The sequence below is a fragment of the Ruditapes philippinarum genome, unplaced genomic scaffold, assembly GCF_026571515.1.
Source record: "Ruditapes philippinarum isolate M1 unplaced genomic scaffold, ASM2657151v2 ctg944_1_1_1_1, whole genome shotgun sequence".
Lineage (NCBI taxonomy): Eukaryota > Metazoa > Mollusca > Bivalvia > Venerida > Veneridae > Ruditapes > Ruditapes philippinarum.
In genome coordinates this window covers 44161-71495 of record NW_026852704.1, presented here as the reverse complement: position 1 = coordinate 71495, position 27335 = coordinate 44161, and the positions used below count along the sequence as shown (strand labels likewise).

The 27335-nt window shown below is 34.5% G+C and overlaps 1 protein-coding gene across 4 annotated transcripts in view; it reads right to left on the bottom strand.

Moving 5' to 3' along the window:
* The window catches only part of LOC132721531 (diacylglycerol kinase theta-like), a 43146-nt gene extending 16919 nt beyond the window's left edge, over nt 1-26227 (bottom strand). For 2 of the 4 annotated variants that reach the window (XM_060705852.1, XM_060705860.1), the window contains exons 1-8: nt 25810-26227; nt 13188-13370; nt 12649-12737; nt 11551-11682; nt 10624-10765; nt 8622-8738; nt 6875-6919; nt 1160-1257 (exon numbers count right to left, since the gene is read on the bottom strand). In XM_060705852.1, coding sequence (XP_060561835.1) covers nt 1160-1257; nt 6875-6919; nt 8622-8738; nt 10624-10765; nt 11551-11682; nt 12649-12737; nt 13188-13370; nt 25810-26035 — 1032 coding nt within the window. In that variant the 5' untranslated portion in view covers nt 26036-26227. The remainder of the gene's footprint in view (nt 1-1159; nt 1258-6874; nt 6920-8621; nt 8739-10623; nt 10766-11550; nt 11683-12648; nt 12738-13187; nt 13371-25809) is intronic. The other 2 variants (XM_060705868.1, XM_060705876.1) reach the window with 1 other exon arrangement.
* Between the last annotated feature and the right edge of the window lie 1108 nt (nt 26228-27335).

Genomic DNA, 27335 nt, shown 5'->3' with positions numbered 1-27335 from the left:
TGGTGGCAATTAGGGCCATTATTATATCCCTGCTAGCACTTAATTGTCCGTTCGTTTAGAACACTAAGTTGCTGAATAAGCAATTTCACACGATTCTGTACCAGTAAACACAAGTTTTTTGTGCATTACTGACCACTTTACTAAGCCAAAGAAACATCCAAGGTAAATGATGTAAAACTTCATGTCTTCCATGCCCAAAGTAGCATGTTTTACTGTTCTTCATCTGATAGGTTTAACTAGTAGTTTTTAACTGATATGGAGTGCAGTGTACATTGTAATTTCAAGGTGACTCTTTAGCAGTAACAAACTACCAACAGAACAAAAGCTGTTAGTAAGAAAGTGTGCTACATTATTCCAAGTGCTAGGCAGAAAGTAAAGGGGCATAACTCTGTAAAAGCTAAATCATAGTCATGGAACCTGTGCCCATTGTGTTAGATAATCAACTACTGCATCAAGAATCTTTGTAGACAATGACCTGTATACGAAAACTTAAATGATGTGTGCCACTGCTGCTGGGGTGAGTACAATAGCTCTTCCTAGGCTTTTAATAGCGAAGTTAAAAATGTAGGGAGAAGTAACCCCAGGGCAATGATAAAACATGTGTAGAGGTCCACTTGGCCCAGCTACAGGCCAAAATTCTATGCTTTGGGCACTGCAGTTTCATGTATTTTCCTATATAAGCCTATGTAAACTGGAATCAATTATTAACTTTTCTAGAAAACCACATAATCTTAATTCCTTTGAACTTTGGTAAAACAGTGTTCGAAATTAGCAGTAGTCCTATAGCCCTTGACTACTAAATTTCTCCTCGGGCTACCAAGTTTTCACAGCAACAAGCCCGACCAGACTACTGTATTTTCAGAGGCAATATTAACAACCGTTTTGAACAAGTGAATCATGCTAGTGAAATGTCTTTTGGGCTAGTGAATATTCCAGTCTGGTAGCCCGACCAGCCAAGTGGATTCGAATCCTAATTTCTTACACTGGTAAAAATCCATCAAATATTTAAGAAGGAGATGATCTTTTAAGAAATTGTGGATTATGATGGACGACAAAAGACAGATAAAGGACCCACTGTAATCACAAAAGTTCACCTCTGTGCACTTCAATTATGCTTGTTGTAAAATACAGATATGATGAACAAGAGCTAGCTACGTACCAGTATTGCCTGGGCTGGGGCATTTTTAGGAACAGAAATTGTTCTGTATAAACGCCTCTTCATGGAAGCATTGCCATCAAACACACGAATAACCTCCCCTGAAAAAAACAAACAACAAAACATAAAATATAAATCTTTCAACTTTTAATCTTTCATCTGCAAATATATTGTCAGACTTAAACTAAATAAAAATTGTAACATCCATTGTTGAATTTAGTAATTTAGTAATTCAATCATTCCAAATGCAAACACAAATATATGGTTTCAGTCTCAAAATTGACAAACATTCAAATCCCAAATGTCAATCTGTAATTATGTTGTTGGTGGGATTTTTTTAAAAGTTTTTTGGTCAAAAGGAATCCCTTGAAATTACTTATACAAGAAAATAAGAAGACAAAAAGTATCAAAAGAAGTTATTGTTTTTTCATTATGTGTCCATAACTTAAATTTTAAACATTGGATGGCCATCTATTGACCCTTTTTCTTCATCCCCTTTATAACTACTACTCATTTGTGAAAATTGCATCAATTACAGTTTTAACAATTACATTTGCATACAATAACATTATCTTCAAACCATTTAAACATTGTTGTGAGCCTTTTACTTTTTTCCGTTCATTGAGAAAGCCAAAATTACCAAATTTCTGACAAGCTATCACTTATTGGCCATTTCTTCATTTCATCAAAGTCTCCACTATTTGGACAAACATTGAACACATACAAAAAGTAGGACAAACAACACTGCCATTAACCAGCTACAGTCAGTCACTCAATCCTTTTATTCTGTTCAAATCATGTTTCAATTTTTCTTATTAGCATATGACTATTAAATAATAGTCTGGCTTCTAAGAAATGTGTATGTTTCCGAGCAGACACTTAAGGAAGTCTTACTGCAATGCTTTCACGCCAAAAATTTTCTATTATCGGGCAATATTGTAATAAATTGGTCATTTCGAGAACTTTGTGTTCTTCACAATCTTCAGTATGCAATAATTTTTAACCATTTATAACCAGAATTAACCAAGTATTATACTGCTTGGGTGGGAAAGCATTACAATGGACCTTTCCGGTTTTTCGTAGCGGAACATTTAGCCACACCTTTTTCATTCATTGCTAGGTCAACTGCTCACAAACAATATCACAAACATAAGCACTTGTTCTTTTGTGCAAACCAGGTCAACCAGTGACTATGTATTATCTCAGTGTAGCGATTGGATAGCAAGTTAGCCAATTTACATTAAACTGTAAACACCTGAACGGTCCATAAGATTAACATTGCAAACAATAATTCACAAAAGTAAGGAACTAAACTTATGGATTACAAAAGAAAGAACTATCATTATACAAGAAAGTTAGACATTAACATGTAACAGTTAGTTGTTATAAAAGATAATTGAGCCGCATCACGACAAAACCAACATAGAACGTTTGCGACCAGCATGGATCCAGACCAGCCTGCGCTTGGATGCGCAGTCTGATCAGGACCAATGCTGTTCGCTATCAGTTTCTCTACTTGTAATAGGGTTCGTAAGCGAACAGCATGGATCCTGATCAGACTGCGCATCCGCGCAGCAGGCTGGTCTGGATCCATGCTGATCGCAAACCCATTATGTTGGTTTTGTCGTGACCCGGCTCAATTGTGGGTAAGGTTAGATATCAATAACCAGATTTGGAGGTCATAAAGAAATTTTCTAAGCTCAGACTCAGATCTCAAGTATTTGATTGATCAGAAACCAACACAAAATGTACATTGATCAATGAACATCCCAGTGTCTGTGCGAAAGTCAATTTTTTTTTCAGGCCACAAGGACCAAGACCCTTAGGTTTATTTTCGGCGCGGATGATATTTTTCCGGCCCAGATATTTCAAGCATTATTTTATAATAACTCAGTTGAATGTAAAAATGATTGTCTTTCTTTAAATTAGTGTGACTATCATTAGTGTGACCATCATATTGAAACAAAAGAAGATGCTGACCAATCAGGGTTCTCACTAGGATTTTCAAAGTAGGAGTCCTGGGACTCCCAAGCACAAAAACGTAGGAGTTCCAGATCACGTTTAATATGTTAAGTCATCTTTGCTGCACTTATATAGTTGAGTAAGGGGTTGGGGAGTCGGAGTTTGAACAGAGAAAAAGCTTATTCAGGAAAATGGTTATATGGGCCAAATGGAAAACACTGTACTATAAAACTGATTGAAAAGATTTGAAATAAATTTCAAAAACCCTACACCATCAGACCATTATGCTGTTTTCCCATACACCCCCCCTCCCATAAGAAAATATTCATTGTATGTGACAAACACATACTGGTTAAATACCTCCATCTCAACTAATGTGAACAATATCTTTAGTAATTTTAATTCCTAAACTACATTTTAAGTGTTATTACACACATTTTAACATAACATATCTTACTTTTGGTTATAATTTTTTTAATTATAAAAAGTGGCATCGCGAAAATATGTGACAATTGAAAAATGTTTGTTTCCTGCAGAATTATTCACAATTCTGCTTGTTGTTGATTTTGATTAAATTAGATTAAATATTTTTTTATTATTTTAAGATTGTTACTCTCGGCTACTTCAACAGGCATCGTAAAACAAAATTTTCAAATTTGTAATTCATGGCAAAATTTACAGTTGTTGATGAAACTTTTGAAGACAGAGTTGACTGGTATTTATTTGACATGTACAAAATAGGGTTAAAGTTGGTCAATATCTTCTTTAATAAATTCTATGCATCACAGGGAACTTGTTATCAATCAGGTCATTGATATTTTTAACTTTTTGAAATTTTATTCGGACATGAGGACTGACGGAACGGAAATTTATCTCGGACCGCATGATTTTTATTCAGCCGAGGACAGACGGACTTTCGCACAGACTGATCCCAAGATTAGAGACGGAGCTCAGAAATTTGTTTATAACCTCAGGGCTAGTACTTAGAAATGTAACCTAAAAAACAGTAGCACTGAATGAGAAATTATTAGTCATAAAAGCAATAAAATGTAAATAAAGTAGTATTTTGACTTCCATACAAAACCAAAAAAGCAACTGAGGCAAAAGATGGTTTCAGGTAATTGACCAATGTTACACGTACTGAAAACTCCAAAAACTAGAACTCCGCGAGTCGGATGTGTCGCCTTGTGAACAATGTAGTTTAGGGGAAATGGCCAGGACAAAAATGAAATATGAAAAATAACAAAGGGCAATAACTAAAAAAATAATACGTGCAGAGCAGCATTTCTGTACACTGCACTTCTTATCAATAAGATCTATCATTCTATGATGTTTCAAGTCCATAGCTTTCATACTTGAGGAGAAATGACCAGGACAAAAATAAAGTAAGAAAATCAACAAAGGGCAATTACTCAAAAATAAGAAATGCAGAGTATCAGTTCTTATGCACTGCACTTCTTTTTAATGAGATCTATCATCCTATGAAGTTTCAAGTCCATAACTTTTATACTTTCGGAGAAATGGCCTGGACAAAAATTAAGTATGAAAATTAACAAAGGGCCATAACTCAAAAATTAAGAAATGCAAAGTACCGATTCTTGTGCACTGCACTTCTTAATAATGAGATCTATCATCCTATGAAGTTTCAAGTCCATAGCATTTATACTTAAGGAGAAATGGCCCAGACAAAATTAAAAAATGAAAATAAACAAAGGGCAATAACTCAAAAAATAAGAAATGCAGAGTACCAGTTCTTGTGCACTGCACTTCTTCTTAATGAGACCTATCATCCTATGAAGTTTCAAGTCAATGGCTTTTTATACATTAGGAGAAATGGCCCGGACAAAAATAAAGTATGAAAATTAACAAAGGGCAATAACTCAAAAATTAGGAAGTGCAGAGTACTGGTTCTTGTGCACTGCATTTCTTCTTAATGAGATCTATCATCCTATGAAGTTTCAAGTCTATAGCTTTTTTAGTTGAAGAGAAAATGGCCCGGACAAAATTAAAGTATGAAAATTAACAAAGGGCAATAACTCAAAAAATAAGAACTGCAGAGTACCGGTCCTTGTGCACTGCACTTCGGGTTATTGAAAGAAGCATGCATACCAAGTTTGAAGTCAATCAGACTTATAGTGACTGAGTTCTGCTCCGGACAAGCTTTAGCGGACGCCGACACCGACAACGACAACGACGCCGACACAGACGCCGCCGCCGCCGACACCGCCGACCAAAGTAACCCCTATATGTCACCTTTTCAAGGCGACACAATAACTAGAGCTATCACTAAAGGTGATTAATACCCCAACCAGCAACTTTGACATGGTCTGAAAAAAAACTTTGAACTTAACCTATAATAAATGAATTATCAACTGTGTACAAAAAATACTTTAATTAAATGCAATCCCAACCAGGATCTTCATATAAAATTGCTATAAAACAAGTTTGATTCCTAACTCGAGATATTGTCTGGCAACCATTTTTCTATTTATAGAAATTATGACCTTGACCCCATGGGGTTCAAATGCAATACCATCAAGGGGTTCCACAAGAGGTTGCTATATACCAAGTTTGATTACAATACCTCATTCCTAACTCTAGTTATTATCAAGAAACCATGATGTGAACGACTGAGGAAGGACCGAATAATCGACAAGCTGACTCCTATATACCCCCCTAAACTTTGTTTGTAGGGGCATAAAAAGCTTTTGAGAAATGAAAATAAAAGCATTTCTGGGGCATAATGGACCTTTCAATTTTCAAAGTGTATTTGGATTTTTTAAGTGACAGAACTGATAGAAATAACATACCAAAAATTCTATGTTTCACTTTCACAGTATCGATAAAAGACCTTATCATTTCCTAATATTGGCACCTTTACCATATTCATGGAAACCATGCCTTACATGGGAACCATACCTTACACTCATTTAAAACCAAACTACTAGAAATTCTGCATATCTAACAGTGAACTCTTAAAGCTCTATATAATAAAAACAACTAATAGCATAAACAGCATAAAATTTAATACAAACAGCTTTAAAGCTATTGACTTAGATATAAGTTAAGAGAAAGCGTTTTAAATTCATACATTAAAATATTCACATAAGATTAAGTTCCTATTTCTATAAGTGCAGGTCCAATTTGTGACCATAATTTAGTATTTTGTTTGTTTTGGATTGGTTTGTCATCACAATGACTTTTCAAAGGTGATACTGTCCTGGTGGAGGGAGACCTCAAGTGTCATGCATCATTTCAGGCACAAGGGGACACCCAGAGTAGAACCACCAACCTTCTGTAAGCTAGTTTCCACACATAAAAGAATCAAAAGTATCGGATTGGATTCTTAAGTTCATCACAAGAATTGTATTCTTCAGAATAATTGATATGTATCCAGTAATTTGAATTAAGAAATGATGGAAGATTATATAATTATTGTAAATAAATAAGTGATTGAATATAACGGAACAACCAACAAATTCCCCAGAAATCTTCATGGAAAAAAAATATAAAAAAATCGAATATCAAATAACTATTTCTGTAGACCAAGAAAAATTACATGCAAAAATTAAATGTCAATTGCTCTTTAAAATGGTGAAATCTTTTAAATCTGGTATAGAGGACACAGTGCATTGAAAATGAAAAAAAAAATCTCTCTTTTTTTCTTTCTAAGAACTGATTTCACAGAAACATATCACTTCCATTGCAAGAATTTTTTATTGGTCTATCAAAAGTATAAACCTAATTAATATTTACCAATTGAATTGGAGAATTGAATTCTTTTACAGGTGGGATGAAAACCTACAAAAGTTTGAAAAGTCTTTGAGTGGCAGTTCAAATCAAATACCATCATAACTCAAAAAACTGCAAGGCCACATAAAAAAGGGTCTCTATTCTAACTGATTAACTCTATTCTAATGGCGTCTGACAAAAGACCTAATTTTATTCAGTAAAAACTAGAAATACATTCGTAGGTCACAAATGCCCGCAACTGCATTTATTATGGACAGTCTTTTAATGGACAGATTGACAACTGGAAGGACGGACAGACAAGGGCAAAACTTTATGCCCCTCCCCCTAATTCTTCACTGGAAATATAACCATTTTATCAATCTTAGAATTTATACTTATTGTTACACCACATGCTACTTAAGCTGACCCCCATAATTACGATGCTAATCTCAGTATATCAAGGGTCTTGCCCATTGATGAAAAAATATAGGCTGGTACAATAAACAAAGTAATCAGGATGCTGATGGATTGAGCCCAAACTCATTTGAAAATGTTAAGTTCAGCCAATGCATATTTCCATAGTCTGACAGATATTAAAAGATACACTAGAAAATTTACTAATCCCTTAAAAATATCAAGTAATGGAAAAGCAAAAATATCCCTAACTGCATTAGTCTTGCAGTAGAAATATGGTGAATAGTGCTGTGAAATCAGTCATACATTGCATATAAAATGTAATTTTTTTTTTTTGAATTGTGACTATTTTTTAGTTTTTTTAAATTCTTAGTTCATTTTTGCAAAAGTCGATTTTCTTGAAATTTTTTGGCTCATCTTGAGGCATTCAACCTATAAATAGCTCTGATTTTATAATTGTTGTAAATTGGAATACCTTAAGGTATATAAAGGTGAAAATATACAGCTAAATATACTTTGCAATTTTGTTGCAATAATGTTTAATGGCAGAAAGAATTTTTGATTACAAGTTTTTTTTCTTAAATTTTGAATGAGCCTTCTTCAAAGACCCCTTGTTTTAAAGTGTAAAAAAAAACCCTAATATATTAAAATTCTACATGCCAACAATCAGATCATTCAACATTGAACGTTGCAATCCCTAATATTGATCTCTCAAGATTACAAAGTGACATAAAAAACTCAATAAACAGCTTTTTTCTGAACACATACGTAGCTGAACTTTTAATTAAAACATACTCATCCTGCTATGACAAGACAGTCCGTACGTATTGCAAGGACTGCCTAATTATAAAGCCAGTGTATAGCATATAGAGTTGTCAAAGCATATTGATAATACATAGATATCTGATGAAAATACTGGCAACACACTTGTCTATCGATAATTGCTACTAATTTCTTGTTTATTATTTGCTTTCATAACCGTTTAAATGATTCTAGTAAAATACATGTCGTTTTTGTACAGATATGTTGTGTCCTGTTTAAAAATGATCTTTGCATGATTTTTATCTCACCAGTTTTTGTCATCACTGCTATAACATGTGTCCATTATGTAACAACATCTTAGTGTTAGACATGGCCAATGTTTTTGGTGAATTTTTATAATTTCCAGGCATTTTAATATTTAATCAAAACCTACGTTTTTTTTCAAATGTATGTCTCGATTATTGATTGACAGAAAAAAAAGAACGATACATTGATATCATCTCTATGGATGACAGCTCTATTAGCATAGAGTCAGGTCAGACGGACCGAGTGCTGGCAGACCTAGCTCTATATTGATGAAGAATTCTACACTTACATTCAGTATCTTTATCTTTTTCTTTGCCATCTTTATCACGCGGAGATCGATGCTCTCTATCCTCTTCATCGTTTCTCGAGTCTCCGCTACTTGACCAGTCTTCTGAGATTGTTCGTGCTATTCCAGTAAGAAAATAATCAAATTTATACATATTTGCGCAAACAAAACTTAGAAAATACTAATTACTATGTGGTGTTTTGTACAGTAAAACAAGTAATCCGCGTCATGACAAAACCAAAATAGAGTGTTTGCGACCAGCATGGATCCAGACCAGCCTGCACATCCGGGCAGTCTGATCAGGATCCATGCTGTTCGCTATCAGTTTCTCTTCTTGTAAAAGGGTTGGTAAGCCAACAGCATGGATCTGATCAGACTGCGCGGATGCGCAGGCTGGTCTGGATCCATGCTGGTCGCAAACGCATTATGTTGGTTTTGTCGTGACGCGGCTCATATGTGAAATGTTCACACATTACATACTCAAAATTTCCCTACTGTTTGAGATTTTATTTATTCTTTTTATTTTCAATTTACAATATCACATGACTCAATTGCTGAATGTTGAATCTATGTACTATTATACAATACTTTTTACACACAACATTTTCAAAGCCTTAGCCAGGTTCGATCCTCAGACAGGGTAATTTCTCCATGAGATTTGACCTTGAGATATTGTGTCTCAGGACCAGTTCACAACAGGTCAAACATTTTTGGCTTATAGTGAAAGTTACTGACTATAATAACAACTGTGAAAAGTTACACATACACACTAACAACAAAACTAAGTTTCAATAATTTTTTGATCAAGGTTGGGTCAAGTAGGGCAGATAAGTCAAATTTTCAAACATCTGCAATTTGAATTTTTAAAACAGCATTACAGCGTACAATTCTCTGATGACAAGAAAGAAATACTTACTTGGTATATCTTTATCCACAGGAAGCACAAAACAAAAATGTTTGATCTTATATTTTCATTTTCAAAGAAATACAAGACATCATTTATACATGTTATGTTACAGATTTGAAATTGAAACATGTGTGAATGTGTATGTAGTGATGTATTAGCCAAGCTTTTGATCTGGAACAGTCCATTCAAATTAAGTTATTTCAGTATCAATGTTTTATATATAATTTTTTTTTTCCCCTCCCCCATTTTTTTGCATGTGTGTGTGTGTGTGTGTGGTGTGGGGGGGGGGGTGGAGGTGTACAGGGAGGAGGTCTAAGTCACATCTGCACTGCAATAATGGTCATAATACAAAAATTGAGCAACCAAACAGTTGTGAGCCTGCAGTGTCCATCTATGCATTATTTCAGGCACAAACAGGCACCTAAGTAGAAACACCAAAGTTATTTTTTAAGCCACACAGACGAAACCATCACTACCATTCCATAAGCTAGCTAGATAGCATCCTTAGATGAAAGAACTCAAACATCTAATACACATACAGTTATACAATTTAGATGGTTCATTTTGTCCTTTTTTTCAAATATAATAACTATATCTAATAATGTACCAAATCCCAAAAAGAAATTGTGGGGACTTTGAATTTTGGATTATCAAGTTGCTGCATGGCCGACTGGTTAACATGTGAGACTAGTTATCTCAGGATTACTATTTTCTTGGTTTCAATCTCTGTCAGAGGCGAGCCATTGTTTCCTTGAGCAAGAAACTTCACACTCACGTGCTCAGTACTGGTTTGTTCTAGGAACAGATTCAAGAGCTCATAGCATAAACCAAATCCTGATTTGCTTTGACAGACAGATGGTAAATTAAATGATATACTCTCCCCATCCCAACCCCACACCCCAGTATGACTTGGAAATATGTATATGTTGAACAAAAAACCATCAAATTTATTTTGCCAGTGTAGGGCCACAAGGAAGTTTAAAACTTGTTTCTCACTCCTCCCCCACTGCTGCGTGTCTGTAGGAGGGGATTTGCAGGGCTTAAAATGACAAGTAGATAAAAACAGCAATATAAAAATATTATAGATATGATGCTCACTTGTTTTTTTACTCATTCCCATCATGGTTTCTACACTGAGGTCCATTCGTGGCATTGACAGACAACTAGAAGGTAACATTATTTCTCGTAAACTACCAAAGTTGCACTCGGCTGGAAGAAGTCGGTAACAATTCGCATGGGCCTGTAACATAAGAAACAACAGCTTTACTTAAATGGTTTCAAGCTGCAAACCTCCAGATTCATGCTTATTTTCATGAAAATTTGAAAATGTATTTAAAAGTATAATATTGTGAAGTTACCAAATGAATGCAATTTACACATTATCAATGGCACTTACAACCCATGTAAATTACCATAAAGAGGTCAAAATAGGCAAAAATAGCCCTTACTGTGTTAGTAAAGCAGGAGAAATACAGTTATAAATACTGAAAAATTGGTCATTAATCTCATGTAATAACATGTAATTTATTACTACAATTTTGAATCTTTATTCTTTTCGTACATTTTTCTCAGGTTTGATTTTATCGAAATATTTTTGCTCATCTTTAGGTATGCAGCTTTAAATGTCTGTGTATCACAGAGAGAAGGAATGTGCAAGATTAAAATTTCAATCTCCATGTATTACAACATTGTCGAAGTACGGACATTTGCAAACAAGTCAAAAACAGAAACATTTGTGTTGCTTGTGCTGTAAATGTTAAGTATGTGTTGTGTCGCTTGTGCCATAAATGTTAAGTACAAAAATGCATCTGTAAATAACCACAAACTTTCCATCAATTAACTGGATATCCAACTTCCATGAGCTGAATACAGGCCTTTTTGAAATAGACATCTAAACCTTAACCTAGTTGGAAAGGAATTCATCACAGTTTTCTATTTCCAAAAGTTTTGTTTGAAAAAAACCTCTTCTCTGCACATTAATAGAAAATGGTATACATCAATAGTGTAATAGAAGTTGTTTCTCACCGTTAATCCACACCATTCACATCTCATACCAGCGAGACACTCCGATGACCAACATGTTTTCTTGCACGCCAAACATTTAGAATTGGCCGGAAGGTTACCTTCTCGCCAATGGTGATAATGTATAACAGACTCCTGTAATTAATAACAAAGTAATAATTGACTGAAATATTCATTTATAACTTTATATGACATATTTGCAACTTGAAAATTTAATGAAATATTCATCTTCTAAATCTTTGTTCTATCCAGATGACGAAAAACTGTACCAAAGTCTTATTATATTAAGAAAAACTGTAGCAAAGTCATTTATCTGTCCATGTAGGCTATTTAAAAACATAAAAAAAATCACACTGCCATTTTGTTTATGCGTTTTTTACCCCTCAGGACTAAACAAATAATTGCCATCAATTTTTTTTTGCTGTTCTTGTACATGATACATGTGTATATATATTACTGAAAGTCATGCCTAAAGCAATATACAGTCATAAGATCATGTAACACAACAATGTATACCAAAGAAAACAATGATATCTGGTAAAGAATTTCTGTTAGGCTAAATATTATTCAATACAAACAAATATAATTATATATTCTTCAAAACTTAAGTATAAACAATAAAAGTAAACATATATCATTGTTTTATTACTATAATAGCTTGTTCAGTGAAATACCATTTATACATGTATTTTTATCATTATTGGATTTTTAGTCACACCAACATATTACAGGTCATATGGTGTTTTTTCCACCTTTACTGGTGGAGGAAGACCTCAGCTGCCACTCTGTGTGTTATTTCAGGCTCAAACAGGCAACTAAGTAGAACCATCCACGTTCCGTAAGCTAGCTGGATAGCTTTCACACATGAAAGAACCTGAAAATGCCTGTGCAACTTAAACATACAGCGGTGAGAGGCAAATGGTTTGAAGTCAACAACCTTAACCACTCAGCCACAGACGCCCTTGTAAAAATGTCCTTTATATACGTGTCCATTCATAAAACACAATGAAACAAATCGTACATGCAATTAGCATACAATTTAACAACAGTCTCAGAAAATACTCTTATTTTTTTTATTATTTTTTTTTAAAGAGAACTTACCCTTGTGATAGTAGGGGAGTATGTGGCACATTCTTTGCAGTCACTGACAACAAAATCATGGCAGTCCAAATGTGCATAATATTCACAGACTGTAAAAGCAAACACACAAAAAATCATTTTAGTATAATTTGCTATAAAATGAGTAATATAAGTGTTTCATATTTAGCAGATATTTCATCATAGTTCATTAAAACATACCTAAGAGCTGTTTTTTAAATAATTATAGTGAATAGTTGGCCTCTGGTGCTAGGGTCCCCTGGACACAGATATATATATATATACTCAAGGTTTGCTTTAGTCTTCAGGGTTCCCACAAAGAAGATAATCAAAATTACCTGACTTTTCTCTTACAACGTTGGAACCCTGGTCTTCATTAACGATCCAAGTTTTGTCAGTTATTAGCACAAAATTCTTTTCAATCAAATCAATTTCTATCAATTTTATTTTTCAATCCAAGTTTTGCCATCTGTTAGCACAAAGTTCTTTTCAATCAAATCAATTTCTAAACTAAGACTAGGAGAGAGAAAAAACTGACTTACTTTCACATCTAACAGCTAGTGAATCTTCAAGCCTCTTACGACAAACATTGCAGAATTTCCGCTTAAATTGGGCTGGTTCTGACCAGCAGTGTGCCACAGGGTTCTTGATGAGGGTAGCCGCTATGCTAGAGCAGGCAGATACAACAGTTCTCAAACATTTCTCATGTACTACAAAGTTACACACTGAAAAAAAAACAAGAGTTTATCGTGTGTAATACTTTTGTTTCTAAAACAATCAAACTATTGAACTTATAACTTGTCGAGATCAGTCTGTTGATATCATAATTTGAGTCTAAAGCTGCGGTCTCACTCCCTGCAGAGCCCAGGACCATCCCGGTAAGTTACCGGGATGATCCGGGGTGAAATTATTGTTGCGGTTACACTAACCTAGGCAATACTATAGTAATTCCTAACTAACCACCCAGGATGCGCTCAAGGATCATCAAGGCAGAGTCCAGGTGAAGCTACGGTTCATGTCGGTGCTTCCCCAGTCGTTCCCGGATGACGCTGGAAGAGCCCCGGTTGACCGAGGCAGAGCCCCAGTCGATCCAGGCAGAGCCCAGGACAATCCAGGCACAGCCCCAGTAGAACCCTGGTGGATTGAAAACATGCGAAAATGATTACTGATACATTGATACATAATTTTTATTTAATATAATATTGTTCCAGAATAGTAATTCATAATGATTTTCTGAAAAATCCTTATGCAAGACTGGATAGAAGGGAAATGGGAAGAGTTTTAATACAATCAATGCAATCATCGCAAATTGTCGTGATTCTTTTTAAATGAACTGGGCTTTGCCAGGGCTCTACAGGGATTAACTGTAGCTCCATTGTCATCCTCTGGGGCTCTGCCAGCATATTCCGGGGGGTCTGCCGGCATTCACTGGGGCTCTACCATAGCTCTACTGGCTATATCATACCCCGGATCATTCCCGGTTTGTGCCGGCAGAGCTACGGTGCTTCCAGATGTAACCCCCAATGTTTTCGGCAGAGCTAAGGATGAAGCTGGCAAAGCTATACTTCCTGGATCATCCCAGCCCACCCCGGTAATATTTAATATCTTATTCCATCCAGGGTCAAATGCCGGATCATCCCGGACGTTGCCAGCAAAGTTACGGATGTATCCCGGTTGTTCCCGGATCACCCCGGACATCTACCAGGGCTCTGCCTGGATGTCAGTGAGACTGTAGCTTTAAATAAAAATATATATCTATATGATATAATTTGGCGGTCCCCTGCATATTGTTATCAGCTGAGTTTACTGTATGACCTTTTAGAGTTTAGCACCAGGTTACTGTAAACGCTGAACTGTTTTATAAAATTTACTTTAATTTTGCCAGTTCTGACAATCAACACTCGCGACAGTAATTGACTCACACTGGACACTTATATTTGTTAACTCCCCTTTTTTGACTTTGTTTTATATGCCAAATATCCAGGATCTCCCCAACCCACAGACCTTCCCTTTCCACCTCTATAATCTGACATTTTCCCCAAATTCCCCTCTGACATTGATAAATATTGCATGTGATAGGTGATAAAAACCAAGTATAACCGCATTGACAATATTCATACCCGTTTTACTTCATACTGCAAGCGTTTTGCCTCTAAAATTATTTTCTTACCCATTTTTTTTTTTATAAATTAATTTTTGTTTTTGTTTATAAGAGTGTAATATTGTTTACAAAACATTTTTCATCTAGTTTACTTAAGACTTGTACGTCAAAATTTCAAATGTTTTAACACTATTTAGTTCAATTAGTTCCAGATTTGTTTGCACTTCAAGGCTCTTAAACTAAATCAATGTTTACACAAATCATTTTAATAAAAATCATTTTTATACAAATTTCAAGGCCCTGAAACTATTCAGTGTTAACCTTTTGCAAAGTGCATATTTGTAGCTGATATAATGACAAGAAATTGTGAATTTTTATATCTTTTCCAAGTGGAACGGGTATAACTGTCATGATTAAATTAGAACTTGACTTGTATTTTCTGGTCAAACACCAGCACATGCTATGTCAAGCTCGTACATTCCTACAAAAGCAGAAACTGTAAATTGAGAGTTCGAAAATGAAAATTTCCACAATTTTTTTCCAACATTAATAGAGATAACTTTGTCCAAAATCATCAACCATGACCAAATTCAAACTTGACCTGCTTTAATTCCTATAATGTATCCATACGTGTATGTCAAATTTGAGTTGAATGTGTACAACTGTTGGAGAAATAATGAACGGAAACTGAAAATTTATTACTTGTTTTAAAGTTTAATTGGCATAAAACTGCCAACAAAGGCAACATTGTCGCCCTTGACATAAGCTTTTGTCAGAGATGTGGGCATTATAGATATGCATATAGGAGATATGCTCTGGGAAATATTCAAACAATATCTAGATATTTTATAATCTCTAGTGACCTTGACCTTACAAATAATGTGTCACACTAATAATGTAGTAATGATAGTTAACATTTGTGTTACAACTCATCAATAAATGATGATGAGTACACAAACTTTGACCTCTATGTGACCTTGACTTTGGTAGCAGGGACCTGAATTATGTGCACAATACCAAGCTTCACAATGGTAGTCATGATAATAACCACTTGTGTTTCAATCCCTCAATAAATGATGACTTAATGGTCCCAAAACACATTTCTTTTTTCTATCTGAACTTTGACCCTTATGTGTGCTATTGACCTTTGAATTTCACATGTGGCACTCTGCCTTACAATGGTGAACATTTGTGCCAAGTTATATTGAAATCCCTCTATGCATGTAGAAGTTTTGCTCCGGATAAGTGTTTTTCAATGATCTCCAAGTGTGAGCTTGAAATTTGGCCTAGAGATCTGGTCCATGCTCATGACACTGCTTCTCAAAGTGATGAACATTTGATTTTCTATGAAGTTTCATTAGAATCCCTTCATATTTGTATGAGATATGCTCTGGACAAAATCTCTATATTCATTATTCAATCATCTTTAGTGACCTTGACCTTGCATATATTAACCTAAATTACATGTTTCACACCCATAGTCATGATAATGACTATTTGTGTCCAAATACACATTTTCATATTTTTAACTGAACTCTGACCCCTATGAGCAGTGATTTTTTTCACCATATTTTACAGCTGAATAAAGGATGTTTCCCCTAGCCCAAAATAGGCCTATTTTCCCCTAAAAATGCTTATTTTTTCCCCTAAAATGCCTTGTGCTCTTCCTAAACAGAACCATGACTTAACAGCTGCGCATCAGCTAGAAGACAGAAATCTGTCCCTATAGATAGCCTCTGCTATGTACCATGCATGTTAAATTGAATTGAAATTAATTTTTTTCATAAAATGTGTGAGTAAATTCCATTTTCAGTTATTGGAATTTGATTTCAGGTTTCCCCCTTTTCTGATTTATTGCACTATATTTTCCCCTTCAGAAAGGCACAGGTTGTGATGAAAATTGGAAAAAAAATCAATGATGTGTGACCTTGACATCGGCCGAAGGGACCTAAATTTTGCACGCAACACTCCACCTTACAATGGTGAACATATGTGCCAAGTTATATTGAAATCCCTCTATGCATGTAGAAGCTTTGCTCCAGACAAGCATTTTTAAATGACCTCTAAGTGTGACCTTGACCTTTGACCTATAGAGCTGGTTTATGTGCGCGACAAAACTTCTCATATTGGTTACCATTTGTATGAAGTTTCATTAAAATTCCTCAAAGCGTGTAGGAGATATGCTCTGGACATATTGTGGACGCCGACCACTGCCAGCCCGCCTGCCAAGGGGGGAACTGTAATACAAGCAACCAGTTTTTTTAAACGGGCGTATAAAAATCACCGAACCATGAACTAGGCATTCTTTTGAGTTATCCATATGTAAAACATAAAAGTTGAATGTGTAGAACTAGAAATTGAAATTTTTATTTTACATTAAAACGACTGCATGCCAAAAACAAGATTGCATTTGAGAAAAATGCTATGCCACCGCATTAATACAACACTAAATAGTAGTGTAGGAACAGATTTTTTTCTCGTTTCTATACAATTGAAGATTGTCATTATGCATAGATCCCTGACCTATCTAATTCTTATTATCAGATTAGTGGTTAAATCTATTGTTAATCCAATAAAAGATCAGAGTAGGAATATATCAATGCACTTGAGTCTGGTGAATTTGGTGGAGAAGGTCATATTTCACACAGCCTAAATATCATGACTACATCAAAGGACAACACAGTAAGACACTTTGTCAAAATCTAGGTCAGCTGATATCAAAGTTCACTTTACATCTTAATCTGTGCACATGGTTCAAATTTTATAGCTGTACATCAAAGGACAAGAAAGTCGGTCATATCATCAAAATCTAGGTCACCTGATATCAAAGTTCAATTTTACAACTTAAACTGTGCACATGGTCAAAATTCCATTGTTGTACATCAAAGGACAAGAAAGTAGGTCACTTTCCCCTTGGGCAAGGCAAAATTTTGACCCAAGGGTTTAATTCAAAACAATCTTGATACAGGTCCACCAAACAACATTTCAAGTCAAATATCTAAGCTGTAGCTTTTTCCCATTCAGAAAACATTTGTTTTATTTTCTGTTTTTACTATGTGTACATAATGAGAATCACAGCCCCCGGGCAGGGCCAATTTTGACACCAAGGGAAAAATTTGAACAACTTTGGTAGAGGACCTATAGATGATATTATATAGCAAACATCAAAGCCCTATGCCTTGTACCTTCAGACAAAAATATTTTTTTTTTTTTTACTAAATGTTCATAATGAAAATCAATGACCCCTGGGGTGGAACCAATTTTGACCCCAGGGCTATATTTGAACAATCTATGTAGAGGTTCAAGCCTCATAAAGTCTTATGCCATATATTTAACCTCTAGCCTTTGTCAATTCAGAGAAGAAGTTTTCAAGTTTTTACTTTATACATATAAGGAAAACTATCGCCTCTGGGGCAGGGTAATTTTAACACTAGGGGCATAATTAAAACAACTTTAGTACAGGACCCATAGATGATATTATATACCAAATATCAAAGCTCTAAGCCTTGTACCTTCAGACAAGAAGTTTTTTTTTACTATATTTACTAATTAGTACATAGTGAAAATCAATGACCCCTGTGCCAATTTTGACCCCAGGGCTTTAATTTGTACAATTTTGCTAGAGATTCACTACGCAATGTTTCATGCAAAATATCTTAACTCTAGCCTTTGTAAATTTAGAGAAGATGATTTTTAAGTTTTTACTATATACATATAAGGAAAACCTATGGCCCCCGGGGCAGGGCTAATTTTGACACTAGAGGCAAAATTTGAACAACTTAGGTAGAGTACCTATAGATGATATCATTTAACAAATATAAAAGCTCTAAGCCTTGTACCTTCAGACAATAAGATTTTTTACTATATGTTTATATTGAAAATCAATGACCCCCAGGGCGAGGGCAATTTTGACCCCAGGGCTATAATTTGAACAATCTTGCTAGAGGTTCACTTCACAATGTTTCATGCAAAATATCTAACCTCTAGCATTTGTCAATTGCTAGAATTTTTTTTTTTAAGTTTTTACTATAAGTTTTTACTGTATACATAAAAAATTATAAGAAAAACCAATGACCCCCGGGGCGGGGCCGATTTTGACCCCAGGGCTATAATTTGAACAATCTGGGTAGAGGTCTACTAGACAATGCCTTATGCAAAATATCTAAGCTCTAGGCCTTTTGGGTCTTTACATGAAGGTATTTTAAGTTTTTACTATATGTACATATAGTGAAAATCAATGACCCCCCGGGGCGGGGCCGATTTTGACCCCAGGGCTATAATTAAAACAATCTTGGTAAGGGTCTACCAGACAATGCCTTATGCAAAATATCTAAGCTCTAGGCCTTTTGGGTCTTTACATGAAGGTATTTTAAGTTTTTACTATATGTACATATAGTGAAAATCAATGACCCCCGGGGCGGGGCAGATTTTGACCCCAGGGCTATAATTTGAACAATCTTGGTAGAGGTCTACCAGACAATGCTTTATGCAAAATATCTAAGCTCTAGGCCTTTTGGGTCTTTACAAGAAGATTTTTTTAATTTATTCTTATAATTCCTTTTGGTTGCCATGGCAACCAGATTTCTTCATGGAATGAAATTCTTTGAACAACTTTGGAAGCCCTTCACCCAAGGATCAATCCTGCCAAGTTTGGTTGAAATTGGACTAGTGGTTTTTCACAAAAAGATTTTTGAAGTTCACTATATAATCTATATAACACACACACACACAAACAAACAAACACACACACACACACACACACACAGGTGAATCGCTATATGCCACCGCATCGCAGATGCTGCGATGGCATAAAAAAAAAAAGCTACACTGTTATTTTTGGTTGTTATTTATCTGCAGTATCACAGGCAGAGTGCATAGAGACCGATAAAGCAGGGCTCATCCTGGGGGGAAATTTTAGGGAGAAGTGACTTCCTCGCGAAAATGGAAACAACCCAATGTGTATGCATTAACATGCATGGCTATACATCCTTTAATTATGATATAAACACAATTAACATCACATATAATATTTCTCCAGCTTATTAATTAATAGTTATAGTAGATTAATTAATAGTAGTATTAATTAATAGTAGATTAATCAATAGTAGATCTGGCAATGGCATCTAAATGTTTTTGAGCTGCAAATATGAATAAAAAAAATTATTTTTGATATCTATTGATCAGCTATTTATAAGCTTTCTCTAAATATGTGTTTATATATTTTCATGTAGATTTGTTGATGATAATGTGTAAGGAAAAGATATGATGATAAAATCAATTTTATATTCTTTACTTTCCTCACTCTTTAACAGAAGTTGAGGTCACATTGGATATTTATTAATAATATCTGTTCTATTCAAATGACAGAAATTTCTTTCAAATTCCTGAATGTTGTAATGTCACATTTATATGCATATAATTATGCTTATAAAACAATTTTCAAACATCAAATAATATGTAAAATATGTACTGCAAACATTTGTGCACATTATATTTGATCACTAAAATTACATACATTCATTTCTTATTGAAAAATTTGACTGAGAAATTGTAGAAAATTAATTTCTAATTACCTCCCTTTATTTTCATGAAATGTTAAATTCGGTAATATCTTTATAAATAATGCTTTTTTAAAATTTACAATATTGATAAATCTTAATCTGAGCATCATATTTACCGTAATTTACGACATTAAAACAAATATATATATTGAAAAAAAAGAACACTTCTTTCCTGACAAATTGTGTTGTTATATACGTTACATGATATACGACCGATATGTAGTTTAGCCGGGATGTCGTGCCCACATGCGTAAACTGTGTCAAATTTGGCATTTCTACAAAGAGAACAACCCACTGTCTACAACATACCAATCGCAAGATTTTTGCGAATTGGCTTTCTTAAATTTTCGCGTAGGTGTAACTATCATTCAGAATCAGTAATCATAACTTTCTTAAGTTGCTCGGTTTCGGCATTAATTCGCCTTGTAGCCATGACGTGAGCGACATAACAATTTTACAGTAAAAATTGATGTTAACAGACGGAAATCATTCAAAACTATGATTAAGTTTTTAATCGTGTCGCTGATCATTAATGAAATTGATTATTTTTAATTGACTAACAGTTTTGTGATAGCCGTGAAAAATCCATTACACATCGCCCTGTACTCGGGTTAAAAACCCACCATCGAAGTGCATCGTGTATATCAATTAGGGAAGATTGCACGTGTTTAGATAATCGGGGAAAAAACAATCTATAATTATCGCCAAATCCCGTATTAATCTCGCAAAACTATCATACCGTTTCGGGCCGATGCTCTCATTATTTACTGTTTAGAGTAGGCGGTCTATCGCTTTGCTTACAGGTAGAAGGGTAGTATAAAGCGACGCTCTGATTGGATAATGATAATTAGCGGTCTTCATATGGGCGGATACAATCTCTGCTCTTTACATCGCTAAGTAATTACTATTTGGGAATTAAGATTTTATCGGCGATGTTGACTTCTCTTTGATCAATCGGGAGAGCGAAATTGGAATATACACGGCGAAGTTATCGCCTGAATCGCCCTTCCGGATGAGCCCTGTAAAGTGAGTCGAAAAAATATTTTTCCCTTATATTGTGAATGGGTTCGGTACCATGACAATTGTGGAAAAAAAAATATCCTAATTGTGTATTTTTTCTTAAAAATGAAAATTAAAATAGATCTAAACGGAATAAACCAAATGACCCTTTTTCAGGTATTTCACAAAGAATTTACCACTCATGGAGGGCATTTTTCGTCTGTTACGCTATAACCGGACGTTAACTTCGTATCTATTCTATATCAGATTGTTTGCAATGTACAATCACCACCATTGATTGTCTGCAGATAGTATAATGCCTCAGTCACAAATGACAGGCGTCTATTTCTCAAAAAATCGTAATATCTGCAGGCATCAGACAAGCCACCGTGACAATTGGACAGCAGCAGCTGAAATACTTGCTCATTGGGTGGGTGCTGTCGGATAATTCGTCCGATTTTAAAGGCATCCAAGTGGACATAGCCCGAACCCCGACTGGAGCCCAAACAGGCACCAGTTGTCAAACGAGTATCGCTAAGTACCCAGAAAAGTCAAGCACAGGCACCAGTAGATCATTGTTTTGTTGCACAATGATTGCGTGGCTTGTATTTGTTGTAATTGCGGCTTGATTTTTTACTGATTTTTAAAAGAATATTAAATCATAAAAGGCCAAGCCTTTACCGCCCAGCGCCAATGCCTATAGGTATGCAAGACTATCTTTTGATTTTGTCTTTTGATGTTGCCTGCTTTTGCCGGTGTGATTTTGAAGTTCAGAATGTTGTTCACCATTGGCACAAATGAAATAATATGTATTTGTTTACATTCAAGAAATGTTTTCATGAATATATTTGATATATATAAAGATATATCTTTACTACCTGTTAGGTTGGATATCTTTCAGAAGGAAACGATACGATACGATACGGATACTTGTGAAACACGATACGGTATTTTATCAATACCGATACTCAATACTTTTAAAGCATTTGAGCAGCATTATTCATTATGTATTTATTTTTTCTATAGGAATCTTATTTTGATTTATTTAATTATTAAATTAAAGTAATTTTCAAGCTTCTTTGTGATGTTAATTATACTCCATATCCCTTTTACATGTAAATAAAAAAGTTGAGAAAATGAAAATGTTATTGTTTATGAAATAAATATTCTGAGACCTTGACATCAACATATCAATGATATCATGAATGAAAATTATCCCTACTCCCTATCTTTAATTTTTAGCAGCATTCTATGAATTAATGGTCCTCATGCTCAGATTTAAGTCTATATGACCATGTGTTTCTAGCTCAAAATACGTATATTTTCCCCTAAAAATGCTAATGTTTTCCCCTAAAATGCCTTATGCTCTTCCAGTGTCTATTCTAGGATTTGAAAAACAGGGGGGATTTGTATCGAAAAGTGAGAATTTTTTTACATTTATTGACTTTTTTCTTCTTTCTCCAAGTAAAATTTCCCCCGTCTTTGAAAAAATAGTGGGGAAATATCAAAAATATGAGTGAATCCCCCCATCCCCCTCCTAGAATAGACACTGCTCTTCCTTACCAGAACCATGACTTAAATGCATCTGACTTTAACAGCTACAAGACAGAAAGCTATAATCCCTATAAATTGCTAGATGCTATGTACCATGTGTGTTACATTGAATTGAAATTATTTTTTCTCTCATAAAATTGTAGGTAAATTCCATTTTCAGTTGCTGGAATTTGGTTTCAGGTTTCCCCCTCTTTCTGATTTATCACACTATATTTTCCCCTTTATATAAGTTATGCATTATTAATTTGGTTGTTTACATCGGCAAATTAGTTGGCAATATGTCTGATGGAGCTCAGTGCTTTTTCTCACTTAATTGGGAAGAGGCTTTAACCTCTTGATTTTGGGGAAAATTATCGCTAAAATTGCTAATTTGGGAAGAATACAGGCAGGTTTAAGTTCAGATTTTTAGGAAAACTGCATGATTGTAAAGAAAATTTCAATTGGGAAGAGGCCTTTTATCAGAGTCTGTTACATAAGCAGGAAAATCATTAGAGCTGCATATCATGTCACACAGATGTGTTAATTGCAGTTAATTTACTGGCCCGAATTCTAGTTTTGGATTTATTCTACTATATATTTAACTATTTTTTCTTAAAATTTACACTGGCCCAAACTAATTTACACTCACCATGGGCCACCGGGCCAGTGCTAAATTTGATGACTGAATTATCGGCAGTCGCTTTTTACTTACGCCCAGAGGCAAGGATTTAATTTATAGTCAAGCGCTATGTGATTTGGTAAGGAACTGTTTATGCAGTAAGTAAAAAAGCGCGTAGAAGTCGATTTTGCTTTGATGTTCAAATTCGCCCAAGTTCATTTACTGTAGGTGACTTAATCGGCCAGTTGCTAGAGCCCTGACCATTTAGTGTTGGATATCGATAACTAGTGCTACAGTTCTGAAGACCCTGATTTATTTATCCTTTCAAAAATTACCAATGATATTTATACTGTTTCAAAAAGGACCAGTATTTTAATTTAACAATATTCTATTTTCAATTTAAATACAGAAGTTGAACAATCAGAGAAAATAGGAAAACAAATATAGAAATCATGAATTAAAAATAAAGTAATCATGAATTACTGAGAATGCAAATTTCAGCTTAATACAATGATATTCCTGAACAAAAATTCAGCTGTTTATCATGGAACAAAAAAAGAAAAATAATAATGACATTAAATATATAATTTTGCTGTGTGTTCTAAACTTGAGAACCAGTATGCTCTAGCCTTGGGAAGTCTGCCTTTACATGTTTTGTCTTGTTTCACATTGAATCAATATTTTATTTGTAAAAGTTTTTCTAAAAAAAAAAAAAGAAAAAAAAAAAAAAAGAAAAAAAAATGAGTTAATTTGCTTATTATAAAAAAATGCAAAATGCATTTTTTTTACAGATTTTACCCCTTACATATTTCAGAATTTGCATTTTACCACTCACTCTAGATTTTAAGTGGTAAAAACCCCTTGGCCAAAAAAATTATCTGGAGCTATTATGAATTTAAAAAAGAAAAATGGAGCCCCTTTAAAAAGTTGTCTGCAGGACTTTAGCCATATTTTCTTAAGATAGTAAGCATTTCAAATATTGATGAAAAGGATAGAAATGTATCATCTGAATATTGTCATAAAATTTCTTCATACAATAATGTTCATAAGAGTTTCAGAACATTTTCTTGATTAAAAATAATATTTAATAATTTTTAACAATTCATTATTATCTATATAAGTATAATATGTAGCTTATGCTGCTTGCACATCATACTTACCAATAACACCAATATGATATTCATAAATTTGTAGTTTATTTTCATGTACAAGTGTTTGATGTATGATACAGTACTAGAAACATTATCAACATAAATATTTATGGTATTACTGGCCAATTCACTTTAAACATTTCATAAATTTAAAAATATAAAAATCTTGCTAGATCTACTTACAAAAATATGTAATTTCAACTCAAATATTTTCTAAAACAAACAGAAAAGTATGTACACCCAGATTTATGATAGGAAGGAATCAACAAAATGGTTTCCATTCAAAAGTACAGGTTAAGCTTGTAACTATGCTTCTAGTATTTAATTCACAAACCTTGCAGTGTTTGGTCTATATAAATTATAATCATAATTATATTGGAGATTAAAGCATCAAAAGCCTAAAATGAATATTATATTGTATTAAGTATGGTCACAGGAGCAGTCTTTGAGTTTCGTATGATATTTGTATGTTTGAATGGAGCTATAGTTCTATCAATGATAGAATAAAACTACTTTATTGATCTCCTTTCTCATTATCTGACAACATCATTTATACACATTAGTCAATTCAGCTTTTCCCCCATTGAAAAATCCAATATCTCCGTTAATACAACTTATGCTGTTATAGAGAAATATTTTACCCGTTTTTGTCATCCTTTTTATTACTATTCTTACCAATATTCAATCTGAATTTTTATTCTGTTTATAAAAAAATGTCTTTATTTTATTCAATATACAGAGTGTTGACCTGTTTCCTATATATCCACATAAATTACGAACCATGTTAATACAGACATTTTATCAATAATCTTAACCGGAAATTTAAAACCAGTTGCAGGTATTTCTCTTGCATATTTATTTCTCTGTGGTCGGTCAGATACTGTGTTAAGAGGTAAAATGTGTTAAAATAGTGAATGGAAAAGGTTTCAAGTCCCTTTAATCCCTGGCTGTTAATAGTCTCTTTAACTGACAAAATCAAGGCCAGGGCCTAGAAAAATCAATAACCATAGCAGTTTGTTCATTGCATACAAAATCCGAGCATATATTTCACACTGTATGGGCTTTACACATTTACAAAAACCAAACAAAGCTTTTATTGATAACACTACAGTTTGAATAGAAAGTTCAAGTACATTACAGATCTGTCATGTTGAAATATGCATCTTTTCTCCTTAAAATCCAAGAAAAAATCGGACCTACCTTCACACACAAGTCCTTGTCCTATAAGTCCCCACAGCATATCTGTGCAATGATGACAGTATGTTGGCTTGTGAAAAGTCTTTTTCACGAAAAAATGCCCGTGGCCTCGGTCATCAAAGTCCGGGTATGTGCCTGCCGAGCTAGTACTTCTGTCCATAGCCTCCTCTCCACACACCGCCATCTTGGATCCCGATTCCGAGGTCGCGTACTCACTGCGGCATTTCATGGAGACACCTGTCTTCTTGCGCCAAATTTGGCTGCTAGACTATATCGAAAAAGAAGTTTAGTATATGTTGAAGATGTCTTAAACTTAAGTCATTTTCCATATTCATTTTTATCCGATTCATTGCATGGTTGTAGGAAGTCACTCATTCGCTACTGTTAACTTGTTCCAATACGGAAATGAGCATCTCGTGATTTCGATAACGAGGCTGGGATGCTGGTAAAACTATCCGCGAAGCATCTTTATGCAAATTAGGAGGTAACGTCACGGCTGCAGCGACTAAAACGAAAGTAGAAAAGACGCGTTCGTGTTGTGCAGGTGTTTTTAAGCGCATTTTGTATTTTCATTTCAGATGTTATGTAAGAATGTAAAATGAGAATAAATTAAACAGAATTTAGCACAATTGATCGTTTCGCATAAAAATATATAAAATGTGCTTTTGGTCAAAGTATAATTATTTTATCGGTACGAGTTACGTAGCTTTCACAAGCCGACTGTTAATTTTAAAATAGATCTACATTATTAATTTAAATACATTTAATTAAAATAAATTCTACGTGCGCCAGCATGGCTTTTATTGTGTTCAGATTCGGTGACATGCGCGGATCAAGGTTGCAGCTAGGCGCGTCACCGGGATTTATTTATCAGAAGGGGTCGTAAAATATTGAGAGGGGGTGGGGCGCATTTTACCGTCATGAGTAAAATTTTGCGGATTTTCGCAAGCTTTTGTATGATTTTCATCAAAGAAAAGTCATTTGATATTCAAGTTCAATTGCATTTAGTAGGCAAATAATTAAAAGATGGGTCATGAGTTGACCACCAACTCCGTGCCGGACTCGCTCATGGGTAGGATCAGAGCCCATTTTCCTTCAATATATGGATCAAAGTTTTGATATTCACTTACTTTTTTGTGTGTGGGTGCAAAAAAATCATCAGGCGTGGACTGATAGATACTCGTGTACACGTATATATCCCGTATACATAACGTCTTTATTTTTTGTTTCAAGTTAACGATGATGTACTGACAGTTCATTTAATACTGATAAAATTGCGATCATTGTGAGATAGGGACGTCTCTAAATACGATTCCGATGTTTGATGACGTCACCAGATGTTTTAAAGTATCTGAGTGTCTGAATCAGGCGCGGATCAAAAACATTTATCAAGAGGGGACACAGAATTTTAGCAGTTGGTAATGCATATACTCAAAAACAAAGTATTCCCCATACCATGATGTGATAATACAATGGTTTTTTATTTGCTTGAGGGGGGGGGGGTTAATGTACATTTTCTATATCCTAAT